A 17,348-nucleotide genomic window follows, 5' to 3' on the forward strand; every position below is an offset into this window, starting at 1 on the left:
GCTACAGCACAGCTACAGCACTTCATGCCATAGGAACTTTTCCTTGGAGGAAAATGTCCGCACTTAGAAAGCTTCCCTGGTTTCAAAAAGCCCATAACATTTATTTCTACTTTTGGTTTACAGGATCGTACATAAAAAATACCGTCCTATTTTATTGGTCCAATAATCGTGTTGTGGCTGCACTGCCAGTACTAAGCCTTCTTGCTTCCGTAGCCAAGCTCGTAAGGGCACAGGGGGTGAGGTAGATGGGTCAGCCTGGACCAGATGTCTCTGTGGGCATTTCGGACAGGACCAAATGCCTGCTAACGGAACCTGTGTCCTCCGCTCTATGACGTGCAGGAAGATTTCTTCCAGACCGTGCCTAGCCGTCACACTTTGAAGAATTGAGGGAGGGGCACTTTTTTGAAATCTAATCTTTCAAGTTTTCTCTCTCCCTTTCTCTAGGCCTAATGTTATGTAGAAAGCAATATACTAAAGGCCTCATATAATAATGCTACTACATGAGTCTGCAAAGACGCAGTCCTGTTATTTCTAGAAAGGATAATTCATTCCAGGAGTCACTATATTTAGGATACTGTATCTATGGTAGGCATTGACTATCTGCACTACCCCGGGGAGGGCTCATAGGACGTTCACGTTCTGGAAGTAAGCTCTGAGAAACCTTTACAGAGACATGAGAATATGTTTTTTATGTATTTAGAGGGCTGTCAAATAAGTGAGGAAGCAGAAATATTTTTTATTTCTCTAGAAAATTATACCATGACAATTTATAAGAGCTGCACAGGATTAGATTTGGGCTCTGTGATTAATAATCCCAACCATGGTTAGACTTCAGAAGTGGTGACCTTCCTCTCAGAAATAATCGAAAGCTATGTTATCATCCTTACAAAAGCAGTGGTGCGGTTGATCATTGAATAGAAGTTAATTATGTTCTAAAGTATTGTCCTAACTCGGAGTTCTCAGATATTGAAAACTTACATTTGTTCTTACAGCATTATTTTAAAACAGGAATGGTGTAGGCAGGAATTATGTGATGGGAGCATCTAACCAACAGAAAATAAGAATCTAACCTATTCTTTTTTTTTAAATCCTAGCCAGAGGACATTTTTATTGATTTTTTAGAGAGAGGGGAGGGAGAGTGTGTGAGAGAGAGAAACATCAATGTGACAGAGAAACATCAATTGGCTGCCTCCCACTGGCACCCCCATCTGGGGCAGGGAATTGAACCCCCAGCCTAGGTATGTGCCCTGATAGGGAATCAAACCCATGACCTTTCGGTGTATGGGACAACACCCCTACCAACTGAGCCATACCAGCCAGAGCTAACCTATTCATTTTTGTTCATTCCATCAGTACTACCAAAAAAGAATTTAAGACATAATGACTCATTATATTGTTGGAAGAGCCAGAATTAGAGCCCTACTGTGTGCAGTTTCTATTAAAGAGCAGTCACTGAAACAGCCATGAAATCTTGGGGCGGCTGGTGGTATTGCTACTACACATAGAAAAAGGTGCCTTTTTACTTTTTCTAAAGCAAAGTAGAAAAATCGGTGCTTCAAAAACAGTCTAGAGTTATTGTTATTATTATTAATGGTATAATAATATGAAAATGTATATTTAACTAGAACAGACCCTAATGTATCTCCATTTCCTAGTAGCACAGAGTGTCATGGAATTCTGAATAAAATCTGTATAGTAATGAACTTTGTATAGAATTTTACTGTTTTAATCAATTCTAACATAAGGTAATTTTGGAAATCATAAAGAAGTGGATTATGCTGTTAACTTGGGGAGGGGAAAGCTTCACTGTTCATTCTATAAGTAGCCTGGGATTGAAAAGAATTCCTTTCTCAGTACCTTTCTAAGAGAATTAGATTATGAGTTAGCGTAAACACGAGACACCGTAAAGCTTTCCAGAGCAGCTGGATTTCAGAATTATCCTGAAGCCTACATTTAAGAGGAGACAGGGAATTTCAAGAGAATTGCCTAACGGCATATTCCTGTGTAGCATATTTCACTTAAAGCAAGCTGGGTTTTTGCTTGTCTGTCTTAAATACTTTGACAGGATCAGTAGGTGAAGACTGAATAGGTGAGAGAACTACACTGGAAGAGGGACCTTCCCAGTGGGCTGGGAAAGCCTAAATGACAGTGCCGAGGTCGCTGCCTTGACTTGCCTTATCAGTGACCAGCGCATGTGGGCTCAGCCTCTGGAATGTCAGCACAGGTACTTTAATAAACACTCCGAGTAGCTGCACATACAGCACAAGCTCTGTTTGAAAGCAGCTAGGCCAGGATACAAGGACAGAGAAGCCTTAAGCAGTACAGGGTGTGCTTTATTTGGTAAACTGAATTATGTCTTAGTTGTAAGAGGACATATGAACTATGATTTGCTAGAGGAGCTCATGCAGTCATTTAAATGATATGGCCACATGACGTCACAGCCCTAACACGATTGTAAGAATAAATGATTGGATGAAGCTGAAATTTGAAGCACTGTGTAACCTCTGTTATCAGGGAAGATAGGAATGGAAACGCTGCTTTAATTCATACGTGGCAGCGCATTGACTGGCTCTTGCCAGATTTCCCGTTTCTGTTCATTTGGACTGCACGCCTCCTGCTGTTGTGACGCCACCTCCTCCGTCATGCTTCCTCTCGGTTTTCTTTCAGCTGCATCCTACCCTTTCTTCAGCCTTCTCCTCAACCCTCGGCCCTCCTTGGGCAACTTCACTTCAAGCTCTTTGCAGCTCACCACGCTTACACTGAAGACTCTCAGCTTTAACCCCTCTCTTCTAAGTTTAAATCCATATTTCTAGCTATATCCTGAACATTTTCATCCGAATATGCTGTTGACCCCTTGAATTCAGCAGATCTGATCTGAACTCATTTCATTTCTCAAACCTTTTACATCGATTGTATCTCGTGGTTAATGACGTGCAAGCTGCCCGGTAGCCTAAGCAGTCATGCTAATTAATCATTAAGTTGTATAATTTCTGCCCTCTTATTTCAGATTTGTTTTCTCCTCTCCATTACCACTGCCATCATCATCTCAGTTCATATTTTTAACATTTATAAGACCTTGTGGCCTTCTCTGCAGCTAGTTCTTGTTTCCCAACTCATCCTTCACACTGTAGCCAAAGTCCTTCATAAATGCCTGTTTGATTGTGTGACTTCTCTGCCTCGAACTTGCAGTGGCTTCAAATTGTTTGCAGTTGTTACAGTCTCAAGTATCTGCAAGGAATCAGCAAACAACGTCTATGAGTGAAGCGGCTGAGTGTGGGACCGTTGGGGGAGAATGGAGAGTGTGTTCCTCTCTAAAGACATTCATATTCAGGGTTTTTAAAAACACTCGACAAACCTGTCTGAGAACCTAATGTTGTCACTAGGTCCCCAGTTAGTGCAGCCAAGTCTAAACTGCTGAGCGTGGCACATGCAGTATTTCTTTGACATCAGGTGCGTCTTTGAGATGAACAACTTAGAACTCGGCTGTTGCAGAGACTGATGTGACCAGTGAGTCATGTTTGTTGTTTCGTGTCTAGGTTAGAGCATATCAGGATAAAGAGTATGTGTTTATTCTTACGAATGCCACTTCATATTGGAGGCCATGGAGCGTCAGGGAAAGTTTGCAGGCTTCGGAGCAGGCCTTGGCCTCAGCTCACTTGCCAGTTCAGCCACCTACTCGCTGGGTGGCTTTGAGCTAGCCATTCACGGGCCTGGAGCCCCAGTTTCCTCCTCTGATTCAGAAATAAAGAAATAAAGACTTTCGGGACAGAGTACAGTATCAGATGAGCAACAGCTTTAAATTTTCCAGCTCAGTGTTTGGCACATAGTAAAAGGTAGCATCTAGACAGGAAAATGTAAGAGGTGGCAATAACTAATACGAAAATCGAATTCCCCCAGCTGCTTCCTTCTTAGCAATTGTGCTTGTGGCCTAAAGAAGAGCAGACCAGTTGGAGGCCATTAGCCAGTGAGGCAGGCAGTTGGAAGCAGACAGGTACATCATTTATCCCTGCAACTAAAAACCAGGAGCTTACCAGCCTAGCTGCCTCTTGAGCTGAAACTGGAATTTAACCCTAGAAGTTCAATTTGTTATTGACAAATTCCTGAGCAAGATGGGAATATGGACTTTCTACAACTGTGCATAATGTGCTAAGCCCCTTTTTTACATTTTTTGTCTACATGTAATCTTTAAAATTCTTTAGTAGAAGTTATATTAGCTAAAAATGTAATTCATTACTGTGAGGATATTTTATTTTAGTTCTATACAGCCATATAAATTTGAAGCACCAACGAAATGAAGTAAACTACTTAGTTTTCTTTATCAGAACACTTAGCATGGTAAGGAAGGAAGGCTGTTATATTTACATATCCTAATGCAGAAGTATATTAATTATGTTTTCATTGATCTAGGAACAATAAGTCTTAAAGAGCTTTCATCATTCACTTAAAGGAAAGAAAATATACCATCTTCTCAGGTTCTGCATTTCTTATTTTGTTTTTTAAACTTCAGCTTAAATTTAACATTTAAGTATACTTTACTCAGTAATTTGTATACCCACCTGACATGGTTGAAATAGGGGGCTGGACAGCTAACAGTATGCTTTCCTGCCCTGCTGCAGAGCTGTCATGATCATGAGTAAACTAGTATAGAGAGCAACCTGTTGGCAGAATGACATCCACTGAACTCCTGATTGTACTTAAAATGGAGAGATTAGAAAGTAGAAAGCTAGCTTGTTTTTAAAAAGCAAGACAAGACTTAGAGTTTCAACTTCTTTGCAGTATGTCTCACCCCGGACAGACTCTCATGCCCAGGTAAATGATATTATATTTAAGTAACAGAGCAACAACCTTAGTATTACACACCTAAGAGGATGGTGTCTAAGAAAGCAAAGCAGAAGTATTTAAGAGAGTATTGTGGGGGGCGGTTAGGGCCTAATATGTGATGGTGGAAGATGATTTGACTTTGGGTGGTGGGCACACAGTGCAATATAAGGATCTTGTAACATAGAAATCCACACCTGAAACCTATATGCTCCTGTTAACCAGTGTCACCCCAATAAATTTAATTTTTAAAAAAAGAGAGAGTATTGAAACACAAGGACAGGCAAATGCTACCTTTACTGGCCATGGTAAAATTCTCTCTTGATTTTTAAGGAGTATGACAAAAAAGTTGATCTAGATAAATATAGTGGTTATTCTGTGACTTGATGTTACATTTTATTGTTTATCTGTTTTTCTTAAAGGACTGTTTTGTTTTGTTTTTTGTCAATGCCATCTAAATATTTTTCTTTTTCCTCTCTCTCTCTTCTTCCTTCCCTCCTATCCTTCCTTTCTTCCTTTGTACTTGCAGCTCCTCAGAGAAATTTTGAAATTGCCTTCAAGATGTTCGACTTGAATGGAGATGGAGAAGTAGACATGGAGGAATTTGAACAGGCAAGTTGCCTTGGAGAGTTCCTTTAAATACATTACTATTTAACTCATTTTCATGTGCCTTGGAGTTACTTTGGCCTTGGTCAGTAGACACAGATGCTATCCAACTCTTTAAGTACCTAATGTATCGTTCACTTTTAATATGTTGGTTTTCTTGTTTTAACTCTAAACATAAGCAATTACTTGAGCATACGATTAAGGTCAAGATTGCTCTGATTTCCCAATCTGAATTAAACTATAATGCTGAGAGGCTAAGTCATGGATATTCAATCATATATTCAGGCCGCATTTATCAGACAGCTCCTTCATTCCAGGCAGTTTCAGAATACAAGGATGAGTGGCAAGTGAGAAACACGCAGAGATAAATATTTCAGAATATCTAGAGACACTCAGATTTTCACCATGTCCATCATACATTCTTAAATATACAATCTACTTAGAATTGGTGTTATGCTAGTTTACATAAAATATACAGACTTGGCAACGTATCATTTACCCCCTTCTCCATTCTTTGTGCTGCAGCTGCCCTGTGCATTACATCTGCGTGGAACAGTCCTCCCTTCTCGGGGGAGAACCGTTCTAAGACCCCCTGTGCAGACCTGATACTGTGGATGGTACCAAACTAAATATATACTGTGATTTTTTCCTAAACATACATACACTTTGTGGCTTCTCGTTGGCATATCCAAATTGTCCACATGACTACTCTTGTGGGAGCTTTGGGGCCATTATTAAGTAAAATAAGGCCTACCTGAGCACAACACTGTGATAGATACCGTGACAGTCTGGCTGACAGCTGAGATGGCTACAGGTAGCTAACGGGTAGGTATCCGACAGAGCGTGGGTGCGCCGGCCAGAGGGATGAGTCACATCCCAGGTGGGATGGAGCCGGACAGTGAGAGATTTCATCACTACCCAGAATGGTGTACAGTTTAAAACTTATGAATTGCTTATTTCTGGAATTTTTCACTTAATATTTTTGGCCCACGATTGACTGAGGGAAACTAAAACCATGGAAAGCAAAACCACAGAAAAGGGGGGACTACTGTACATTGTAAACCCCATAATACATTATAATTTTTGTTTTAATAGTCATGTTTTTCAAAGAAAGCAAGAGAAAAAATACTCTGTTATGTTTACTCACATACTTACCATTTCTGATGCCTTTCATTCCTTCCTGACTATCCTTGTTTCCATCTGGTATCATTTTTCTTCCATTGGAAAAACTTTCTGTAGCATTTCTTCTAGTGCACATTTGTTGGTTAATTAATTTATATCATCATTACTGTTGGAAGGAAATTCTAGCATAGAGTTCTAGATATTGATGTAAAAGTCTCCGTTATTGTTTCATGACCTGACTCCCTCTGATGAATAGTCACTGGTTATGCGGAATCATTGTTCCCCTGTATATAATATGTTGTTTTTCTCTCTGCTCTCCGGATTTTTTCCTTATCTTTGTTTTCTAGAAATTTGATTATGATGTATTTCAGAGTGTTTTTCTTTGTATTTATCCTTCTTGGTATTTGATGAGCTACTTGTATGTATAAATTTGTGGTTTTAATCAAATTTGAGAAGTTTCTGGCCACTATTTCTTTAAATTTTTTTCTTTAGCCTCATTTTTTCTCACCTCTCTTTCTGGGACTCCAGTAACACAAATGTTAGACCACTGCCTGACAAATCTTTGAAGCTCTCTGTTTATTTTTTTTTTTCTTCAATCTTTTCTCTCTACTTACCAGACTGTGTAATTTCTATTGATATATCTTCATGTTAGCTGACTCTTGAGTTACAGCGTCTCTGCTGTTAAACAATCCAGTAAATTGTTATTTCAGATGTTGCATTTTTCTGTTCTGGAACTCCCATTTCATTTTTTATATAGTTTTCTTTCTTATCTGAAATGTCCCACCTTTGCTTATTACAAGAATATTTTATACTTAAGCACTGTTATAATAACTGCTTTAAAATCCTTGTTGGCTAATTTCCAACGTCTGTGTCATCTAGAGAATGATCTCCATTGATTGCCTTTTATCTCGAGAATGAGCCAAATTTTCCCATATCCTAATATGTCAAGTAATTTTGGGTTGTAGTCTGGATATTATGAATGCCATGTCACAGAATCTGGATTTGGTTATATTTATCTAAAGAGTGTTAATGTTTTGCTTTTGTCGTAGCAGGCTCTTGGATTAACTGGATTTGTCTGGAATTTATTTATAGAATTTGGGGCTCTTCTCTTTGGATTTCTTCTTTCTAGGATTTCCCCTCACTTTCCAATGGTTATAGTTGCTCCAAAGTCTGTCCTCTGGTTTTTCAAGCCAGAAAAACTAAGGATACCAATCCTCCTCATACAGACTGGGACTACCTTTAGGCTGAAAGTGCTAGCCTCTCTCCTCTAATATCTGCTCATGATCACTCTCTAGTGCCTTCGGTTAGTTGTTTGGTGTATTTTGTCCATAGTTTATAATTGTCATCTGAGGAAGGATTAGCCTGAAAGGAGCTACTCACCCATTACCAGAAGTAGATTGAGACCTGTTTAGTATCAAATGCCAAGAGAGGGCTTCAGGCAGGCCTAAGAAGCAGGAAGGAGAGAAATAAAAGTGGGAGAGGGGAGAAGGAAGGGATGGAGAGAAAAAAAATATAGAAAGAACAAATGTGGTTTTGAAATAGCCTAAGAAATTACTTAGGGTGCCCCTCAGGAGCAACATTGCCATGACTTCCCTACTCCTATTATACACACTAAACTTTAGATTTGAATTTAGGTCACATGGTCTTATTTTTGGCATTGCTGCTGACATGCTGAATATCTTGGAGCAGTCACTTCACCATTCTGTTCACTTGTCAGAGAAGGGAATGGTAATTCCATCTAATGTGATAACTGGCCTTGTTAACCTGATGAAACTTATGTATAATATCGATCACATGAAACCTGATGTAAAAACTCTTTAGAAGAAAATCAAAAGGTAATTGTAAGGCGGCTCAGGAGTGAATGGCAATCAGAAGTTTCTCTCCTTCATCTTTCTACATTTTACTTTCTTGGGAAATATAATTTATTAAGTTGAAAGTACACCAGGCTTTCAAACATTCAAACTTTGCTCCAATTTCCCAGGTAAACACGTATTTACTTGACAAGCTTATAAAAAAGTTAAACAGAACCAGTTGAGGACATCTTACATTTCATCATCATGTGTCTTCAGAGTTAATGTTGCATGAGCAAACTATTACTCTTACATTCATCTTTTTCCAAAATCACTTTGATCATGACTAAGCACAAATTACTAAAAAGCATTTATCAACTGTAAGTGTGATTTTCACTGACCTTGCTATCACACAGATTTTTTTTAACCCATTTTATAACAAATCATAAAGTAGAACTAACCTAGCAAAAGATGTTAACTGTTTGTGCTACATTCACCCAAGCCATGACAGAAATTTTTTTTAGTATGAAAGTAGGAGAAGTGATAGCTAGGAGTTGTGAAACAGAAGAAAAGGAATGAGATTTTATTTCAGAGACCATGTTTTATATTTCTCCTGATTTTTCTGCACAGCGTATAGCATATAGTAAGCATTCACATGATAGTTGAATAGATATGTTTTGGGGTTTTTTTAATGTCTTTATTGATTTCAGAGAGAAGAAGGGAGAGGTAGAGAGAGAGAGAGAAATAGCAATAATGAGTCATTGATCGGCTGCCTCCTGCACGCCCCCTACTGGGGATCGAGCCCATAACCTGGGCATGTGCCCTGACCGGGAATCCAACCACGATCTCCTGGATCATAAGTGGATGCTCAACTGCTGAGCCACACCAGCCGGGCAAATAGATATGTTTTGATTGGTTCTCATGTTGTGCCATTAACAAGTTATCTAAATAAAAATATTTGAAGAAAATATTTCCCAAGTGAGAAATACAATCAATCTCTGTCTCTCTCTTCCTCTCTTTCTCTCTCTCTCTCTCTCAAACACACACACACACACACACACACGAAATCTAGTGATACGGGGTTTTTTTTTAAGTTTTTAATGAAAGAACACTAATAGATAGTAATAGTTTGCACCTAAGTGCTACGGTATTTGTACTGTGCTAGTATTAATCATTAATGAAGATGTTATAGCATTAGTTAATTTTCCCTGAAAGCACTTTTTTCCTCAATCACTTGCACAGATACTCTCAGCATCACACCTTTGAAGTTAACATACAGTTTCTACAATAGCAGGGCTATAAAAGCTATAATATTTATAGACACAGGCAAAATCTAAATCATGGTAGGTCCTGATGCTGATGCTCAATACTGGTTCACTGCTATTGGAAAATTCTTCAGTTCTCACCCTTAGATAAAATGAATTATGTATTGCCTTCAAATACAAGGAACATTTTTCTGAATATCCTGTATTTCAATTTAAAGTCTAAAAACATCAACTTAAATAATTTTAAAATCTATTGTTTACCCGGCTTTCAAGTCTCTACATGCCTGAGAAACAAATGTCAACCAATCTTGGCCCTGGCAGGGTGTCCCAGTTGGTTAGATCATTGTCTTGACACACCAACATTGTGGGTGTAATCCCCAGTCAGGTAACGTAGGAGAATCAACCAATGAATGCATAAATAAGTGGAATAACAAATTGATGTTTATCTCTCCCCCCTCTCCCTCCCTCTCTCTCTCTCCCCCTCCCTCTCTCCCTCCCTCCCTCCTTCATTAAAATCAATCAATAAAAATGTCAACCAGTCATACTTACATGATAAATAAAACATGAACCCAGAAAAAAAATCATAATCAAAAGCATTTATGGCCTGGCCGGGTGTGGCTCAGCGGTTGAGCGTCGACCTAGGATTCGATTGCCGGTCAAGGCACATGCCTGGGTTTCGGGCTCGATCAATGACTCACTCATCATTGATGTTTCTATCTCTCTCTCTCCCTCTCCTTTCCTTGCTCTGAAATCAATAAAGATATATATATTAAAAAATTTTTTTAAAAAGCATGATATTAACCTAGTTATCAGGAGACTTAGCGATAATGTACTCTGTGAACTTTTCCAATGAGAAGAGTAAAGCTCAGAGAGGTTAAATGACTTGCATAAATTCTGCTCTCACTGCAGAGCAGCAGAATCAGACCCTGTGTCTCCTCACTCCCCATCTAGTATCTTTCCATTATACTGTTCCACTCTTTATAGAGCCAGAGACTTTTAAATTGTCTTAAATATTTTTATGATTAAAGATAATAAGTAAAATAAAATTTTAAAAACATTTAACTAAGGTATATTCATTGTTACAAATCTTAAGTTTCTAAGTATTTTGCTTTTCTTATTTGGCAATTTAAATATCAAGGCTATCTGTATTATTTGCCCTTACAAATCCAATTTTAATTATTCTGAATAACTGGCGCTTTTAGCTTGTAGAGAGGTAGAAAAGACTGCAGGAACTAGTGAAAAAAAAGCTATAGTAATTATCAGCTTGCCTCAGAAACGCTCTTTATATGTATAATTAGGCCATAGTTGTAGTCCCAAAAGTTATCCTTTCTCAAAAAGCACATTTAAAACTTCTCAGATATTGAACTAATTTCCCATGTTTTCTTGGAGAATTATTTCATACCAATTTTGTATTTCATGTATAAATTCTAATAAATGTTATCTGTCTTGCATGTTACATATTTAAGTGCAGATAGCTGTGCTGTCTCTCATCACAACTATAGAGTCAGTAATGAAAATTGTGAAATTTTTAAAGTTCTCCTGAGTTATGGGAGGTATTACTGTGAGACTGATAATTATTTACAGTAAGAGAGATTTTTAGGAGGGTCCCAATTATAAAGGGATCAGGCATGTGTGTTAGAATCCTGGTTCTGCTCCTTGCTAGCTACTTGACCTTGAGCAAGTTACTTAACTCTGTGTGCCTCAGACTTCTCACCTGTGAGATAAGAATAATCATAGGCTTCTCTCATAGGATTGTTGTGAGCATTAAAGGAAAGAATTGTAGCACAGTGTAGGCAAACAGGAAACAATCAATAGGCACTTATGTTTCTTTTCTCTGTTTTCCCACTTTGTAACGTTTTTCTGGATGGGGTTTGCTTCTCTTAGGTTCAGAGCATCATTCGCTCCCAAACCAGCATGGGTATGCGTCACAGGGACCGTCCCACCACTGGCAACACCCTCAAGTCGGGCTTGTGTTCAGCCCTCACAACCTACTTTTTTGGAGCTGATCTCAAAGGGAAGCTGACGATCAAAAACTTCCTGGAATTTCAGCGCAAACTTCAGCATGATGTTCTGAAGCTCGAGGTAGGTATTCCTTGGGCTCCAGGGGATCACGGGACTGTCCATCACAGGTACTCACCGAGCCTCTGGGTTGGGAGGGCCTGCATTGGCACTCTTTCAGTATACCTCCAGCTGTGAGAACTGCAGCTGTGAACCTGTCAGTGATTTACCGTCGGACAGCAGGCAGGAAATAATGTGTCCTGTGAGAATGTCTTGGAGTGAGGTGGTCCTGGGCCTGAAAGCAAAAATGTCTAAATTGAAAATCTGAGTTGTCTTTGGATACCCAGCTTGAGGAAAAAGAAATGCAGGAGTCAGAGCTATTCTCAACCTGAGCACGTATCCCCAGTTTTATGTTATTGTGTAGAAGGCACCAGCTGGTGGAGATGAGAGGGGATCCCGCTCAACTCAACTGAGACGGCTTGAAAAATCACAACTGAATTCCCATTATTAATAATACATTTTTAAAATACATTTTTAAAAGAACACTCTTAATTATTCATGCTGTAGAAGAGAAGCAGAAGTAGGATAATACTAAAAATCAGATCAGACTTTGAAATGTGCTTTTGTACGTGTTTTCTGAAAATGGTGTAATTGGTATTCAAAGAATTTACCTCAAAAAAACGCAGAGTAATGCATCCCTGTAATTCATGCTCCTTGGGAGGCTCTGGTGGCCCCTGTAATAAGCGATGTATATCAGATTTTTACACGTATGCGGGCACCCCGTAGGGTAATGGAGGCCCAGAGAAGTGGCCTGCGTGCTCACAGCCCAGGGTAACGAAGGGCAGCCTGCCTGTATGAGGTTTGCATTCTTACCCAAGGAGGAGGTGAGAAACCTATAAAACAGGCCTTGTCAAAATGATTCTTACCGTCCTTTAGTCTCCCCATATGTGTTCATCACTTTTCCACAGTTGGCTTTCTTTGTTTCTTTCCTGCGGGTAGAGGGAGGACATCTTTCACACATGAGCTTTATTTCCTGCTTTCAGGAGTCCAACAGTTTTGGTATAAGAGTTGGTGTGTATTAGGATTCTAGACATATGCCTTGTGCATACCTGAAGTGGAAACATTATAACATAATCTGGGAATGTAAATTATTTAACTTACTAATTATATAATTACAATTTAACACAGAATATAGATCCAGAAAATGTAGAGAATAAAGCACAAATTAGAATAGTACTTTTACCAAACTTTAAATAATAATACAGTTCATTCAGAGCATGAAGCAGGTGCCAGTTCCACAAGCTAGCCTAACACTAATTCCTAGACATATAAGTGGGAGTCTCAAGAGACAGAGCACGGGGCTTTTGCCTTTCATCCTGAGATGCTATCCAGCTGAAAGCCCACTAATATATTGTATAGATTGCCAATGAGGTGGAATATTATAAAGCAGATCAGGGGTTTCATACCTGTGTACCTACACAGAGCCTACACCCAGATGCAGAAGAAAGGAGATCTACTAGACAGTCGTATCTAAGATACTTATTCTAGAAAGCCCCCTTGTACTTGACATTGACTTAGGGTCATCTGTAGGCTTTGGGCCAAGACATACTAAGACTGTTACTGTTTGCCAATCAGCAATTACTTCCTCATGTAAGGGAACCAATTGACTCTTGTGAAAGAACTCAGCCTAACATGAAATAAATATTCTATAAATGTTTATTAATCCTGAGTTCATTCTTTCCATATAACATAGCACAAGTCCAGCGAATAAGTGGCTCCTTCTCAAAAACACCCCAGCCTAACATGAAATGAATATTCTATAAATGTTTATTAATCCTGAGTTCGTTCTTTCCATATAATATAGCACAAGTCCAGCGAATAAGTGGCTTCTTCTCAAAAACACCCATATTTAAAGTTTTATGAATCAGTATTATGTCTTCCCAACTAGATTTGTAATTCTTTGAGAAGGTGTGAATATCAGAAAGAGCATAGGTTTTGGTGTTCTTATAAGGAGATCTTGGGTAAAATTTTATTTCCACCACTCACTGGCTATTTGACATTTGATGAGTTATTTATTCTCTTAGAGCCTAAGGGCATTGTTTAAGTGAGATGATGTTTCTTATGGGCTGAATTATGTTACCCTAGAATTCCTATGTTGAAGCCCTAACTCCCAGCACCTCAGAATGTAACCATATTTTGAGATAGGGCCTTTAAATGAGGTGATTGAATTAACACAAGACTGTTAGGGTGGGCCCTAATCCAGTCCTACTGGTGTCCTTATAAGAAGAGGAGATTTGGACACACAGGGAGACTCTGGGGCTTTGCGTGCACAAAGGGAGAACCATGTGAGGAGACAGCAAGAAGGCAGTCAACTGCAAGCCAAGGAAAGAGGCCTCAGGAAACCAACCCTGCTGGCACCTTGATCTTAGACTTCCAGCCTCCAGAACTGTGAAAAAAATAAATTTCTGTTGTTTAAGTCACCCATTTGGTAGTATTTTGTTATGGCAGCCCTAGCAAACTAATATACCACCTGGCATGTACTATGCCTTTAATAAGCGTTCTTTCACTTTCTTTTGTATACCCTCCGCCACTTAGTATGGTGGTTGGCATATAGTAGGCATTTAAACAGTTCTTCTCAGATAAATGACCAAAAGGCTTTACTTTGATTTTGAAAATAGTTTTCTCATAAAACATCTGGAAATGGAGCAATTTTTGTTTTTATGACACACTTTTAATTTTACTTTTCAAAGTTGGGTAATTTCTCCCCTCATTAAATATGAAATATGTCATCATCACAGCCAAAAGGAAAATGGAAATGATCAATAGTAACTTTCATATGGATTTTATAATTTCATCATTCTTTCTGTTTCTAACCAGCTTTATTTCTTTACTTTAAAATTTTAGACCAAGGAGATTTATAGTTTCATTTAGTTATTTCTTCTTCTTTTTCCCTCACCACAGTAGCTTTGAGAGTAAAAAGAACACAATTTATCTGTCAAGTTTAATTTCCATAGAGGTCAGGAAAGAGGGAAATGTCCATGAACATTTTTTGAGTGCCTCCTATGAGCCAGGCAATTTGCATGTGTTACCTGCTTCCTTTGTTTTGATTCCCCCCAACCCTATTGGTTTTAGTGGTGTTATGCCCGTGTCACAGATGTAGAAACTGAAACTCAAAAGGGTAAAGTCGCAGAACTATTAAATGGTTGAGTCAGGATTCCAACTCAGTCTTTCAGAATGAACTATTTTCTATTCTTTATCTAATTATTATTTTTAGTCTGAGATGAGATTTCTGTGTGTGACTTATTTGGAGCTCTAAACAAAAACAAAATGTTCTATAGTTTAGGAACAGAAAAAGACCAAATTTCTTGAATATCTATAGACTTCTTCAGCACCATCTTTTCCTAGTTTCTTTGCCCCTTGAGTGTAGCGTTATGACTAAAAAGAAATACACTTTTCTTTTGTGTTTAGAAGATAACTAAACCGACCATTTAATTTCTTTTCATAAGAATCATTAGCTTGTTATATTTTGTAAAAATGTTTTAACACTCTTAATTCTGGTCAGATTTGTTTTATTCTACCCTTAATTCTCTATTTGGGAACTCAAAAAACATAGGTTTGAAGGAATGACTTAAGAATACACAGTTGTTTTTTAAAAAAATATCTTCTGAAGTTATTAAAAATTCCATCTAAGGCTACCAAGAACTTGAGCCGAGTTCCTTGGAGACAGGTGCCAAGTCTAATTCCAGCTAATACATTCATTGATTTCTTGAGGACTATGGCAAGTAAGATGTCAGTCAAAAATGAAAGGTAATTGAGAACTCTTTGAAAGATTATGATTAATTTTAATTTGGGGGAGGGGGAAATGACATAAAAATGTCATTATGTCAAAGAAAAGCAAAAACTAATTTACACAAGAATAAAGAAGCCAACTCTAGAATGTAAAACAAGGAAGCTGAAATAGTATCATCTAACAGAATTCCAGTCTATAGCATGATTTTTTTAATAAGTTTTTGGGTTCATATGCTTATTGCATAACCAATCAGATTATCATATTTTAAAATGGCATGACTATCAATTATGTGAAGACAAATTAGATACAGTTCAAAGGATAACAGTGATTGTCTTATCTTCTCAGTCTTCAAGAAAAAAAAATATTGAAGTTAAATAGATTTACTCAGTCAGGAAGAAAGGTAAAATGGAGACAAAGAACTATGCTAATTCTCATCTGTCAATAAGAGTAGAGCAAAAAATAAAAGGATTAATTTAAGTTAAATACTAAAGCACTTTAAAAATATTGTGACCACAACTACATGATTAAAAGTGCCTGTGGAAATTCCAGAATCACCTACCATTTGCACCCTCAAGCTGCCTCTTTGTACCCATTCACCCCTTTGAAGTGCTGGAGAGAATTAAGTCTTGTCCCGGTGCAGAGGACCGTAGTGAAAGACAACCTCGGCTCTTCCCGGCCGAGAGATTGTGGGAAAGGAGACCCGAAGGCAAGAAGGCTTCCAGTCAGACACTTTCCGGAACGAGAACACTCTTGGCAAAACAGATTTCTTTTTATTTTAATAGCCAGTTTGACTGTTTTGAACTGGGAAACTGACTCATGTAAACTTAAAAGTGAGAGTTGACTTTTTTTTCTTTTTCTTTTTTAATTTTATTATTGTTTAAAATATTACAGATGTCCCTTTTTCTCCCCAATGACCCGTTCCACCCCGTTCCTTCCCCCTCCCCAGTCCCTCTCCCACCATTGTCCATGTCCTTGGGTTGTGCATATATGCACATAAATTCTTTGGTTACTCTCTCCCCCTCCACCCACCTGCCCTCCTCCATCCCTCTGACATTCGTCAGTCTCATCTATGCTTCCATGTCATTGAATCTATTCTGTTCATCAGTTTATTAAGTTCTTTAGATTCCACGTATAAGCGAGATCATGTGATATTTGTCTTTCGCTGCCTGGCTTATTTCACTTAGCATAATATTCTCCAGGTCCATCTTGATTTAATTAAATCTGAGAATCGAAATCGAATGTGTTCAGTGGGGTTGCCTTTTGTTTTACTCCACTTTTGCCTCTACAAAGCAGAATGTGTATAGTGACAAATCTATAGTTTCTTATTCCATCTTTCGATGTTTTCAGCTTGAATTTCCAAAAATCGTTAAAAGGGTTACCAAAGAATACTTGTCTCTTTTAAGTATTTATAACTTTAAGGAGCCAAGTATATATTTAAAGGTGTAGAAGAAAACCCTTTTAAGATAACAGTCCTCACTGTAGAAAAATCGTAACTTTAATATTCGGTTACAATAATAAAATTCTTTAATGAGTTCATTCTTTTCCTCAAAAAATTTCAAGTCTGTAGTCAATATGAACTGTTTTATTCTTATAAAATTCTGACAAGAAAAGGCCTAATAAGTGTTATTTTTCCTAATGTAAGAGAAAGAAAAAGGAAAAAAGAAAGTATTACTTCCATCATATAAAATGCTTTTATTTCTTGCTTCTTTCAAGTTATTTTTTTGATCCCTTTACTTATTTCTTAAATCCAGATATCTGTTTATCCGATAAAAATTAACTGATTGGATCAGTAACATGATCCATCCAGCCTAGTAGTCTTTCTTTGCCTGGGATACCGGATACCAAGGGATGTTTTAGGAAATAATCACCTACTTTAAAAAATAGAAATATATAAAAATAATAGAATAAAAATTTTAATTTCTGTAACAATTCTTTGTAAGTCAGTCACCCATGACTTGA

The 17,348-nt window shown here is 38.0% G+C and overlaps 1 protein-coding gene across 2 annotated transcripts in view; it reads left to right on the plus strand.

The window, feature by feature from the left end:
* MICU1 (mitochondrial calcium uptake 1) overlaps nucleotides 1-17,348 on the plus strand; it is a 142,964-nt gene that overhangs the window by 76,275 nt on the left and 49,341 nt on the right. For both annotated transcript variants that reach the window (XM_081158566.1, XM_081158567.1), the window contains 2 exons: nucleotides 5,348-5,430; nucleotides 11,486-11,683. In XM_081158566.1, coding sequence (XP_081014692.1) covers nucleotides 5,348-5,430; nucleotides 11,486-11,683 — 281 coding nt within the window. The remainder of the gene's footprint in view (nucleotides 1-5,347; nucleotides 5,431-11,485; nucleotides 11,684-17,348) is intronic.

The sequence above is a fragment of the Miniopterus schreibersii genome, assembly GCF_964146895.1.
Source record: "Miniopterus schreibersii genome assembly, chromosome: 14".
In the NCBI taxonomy this organism is placed as follows: domain Eukaryota; kingdom Metazoa; phylum Chordata; class Mammalia; order Chiroptera; family Miniopteridae; genus Miniopterus; species Miniopterus schreibersii.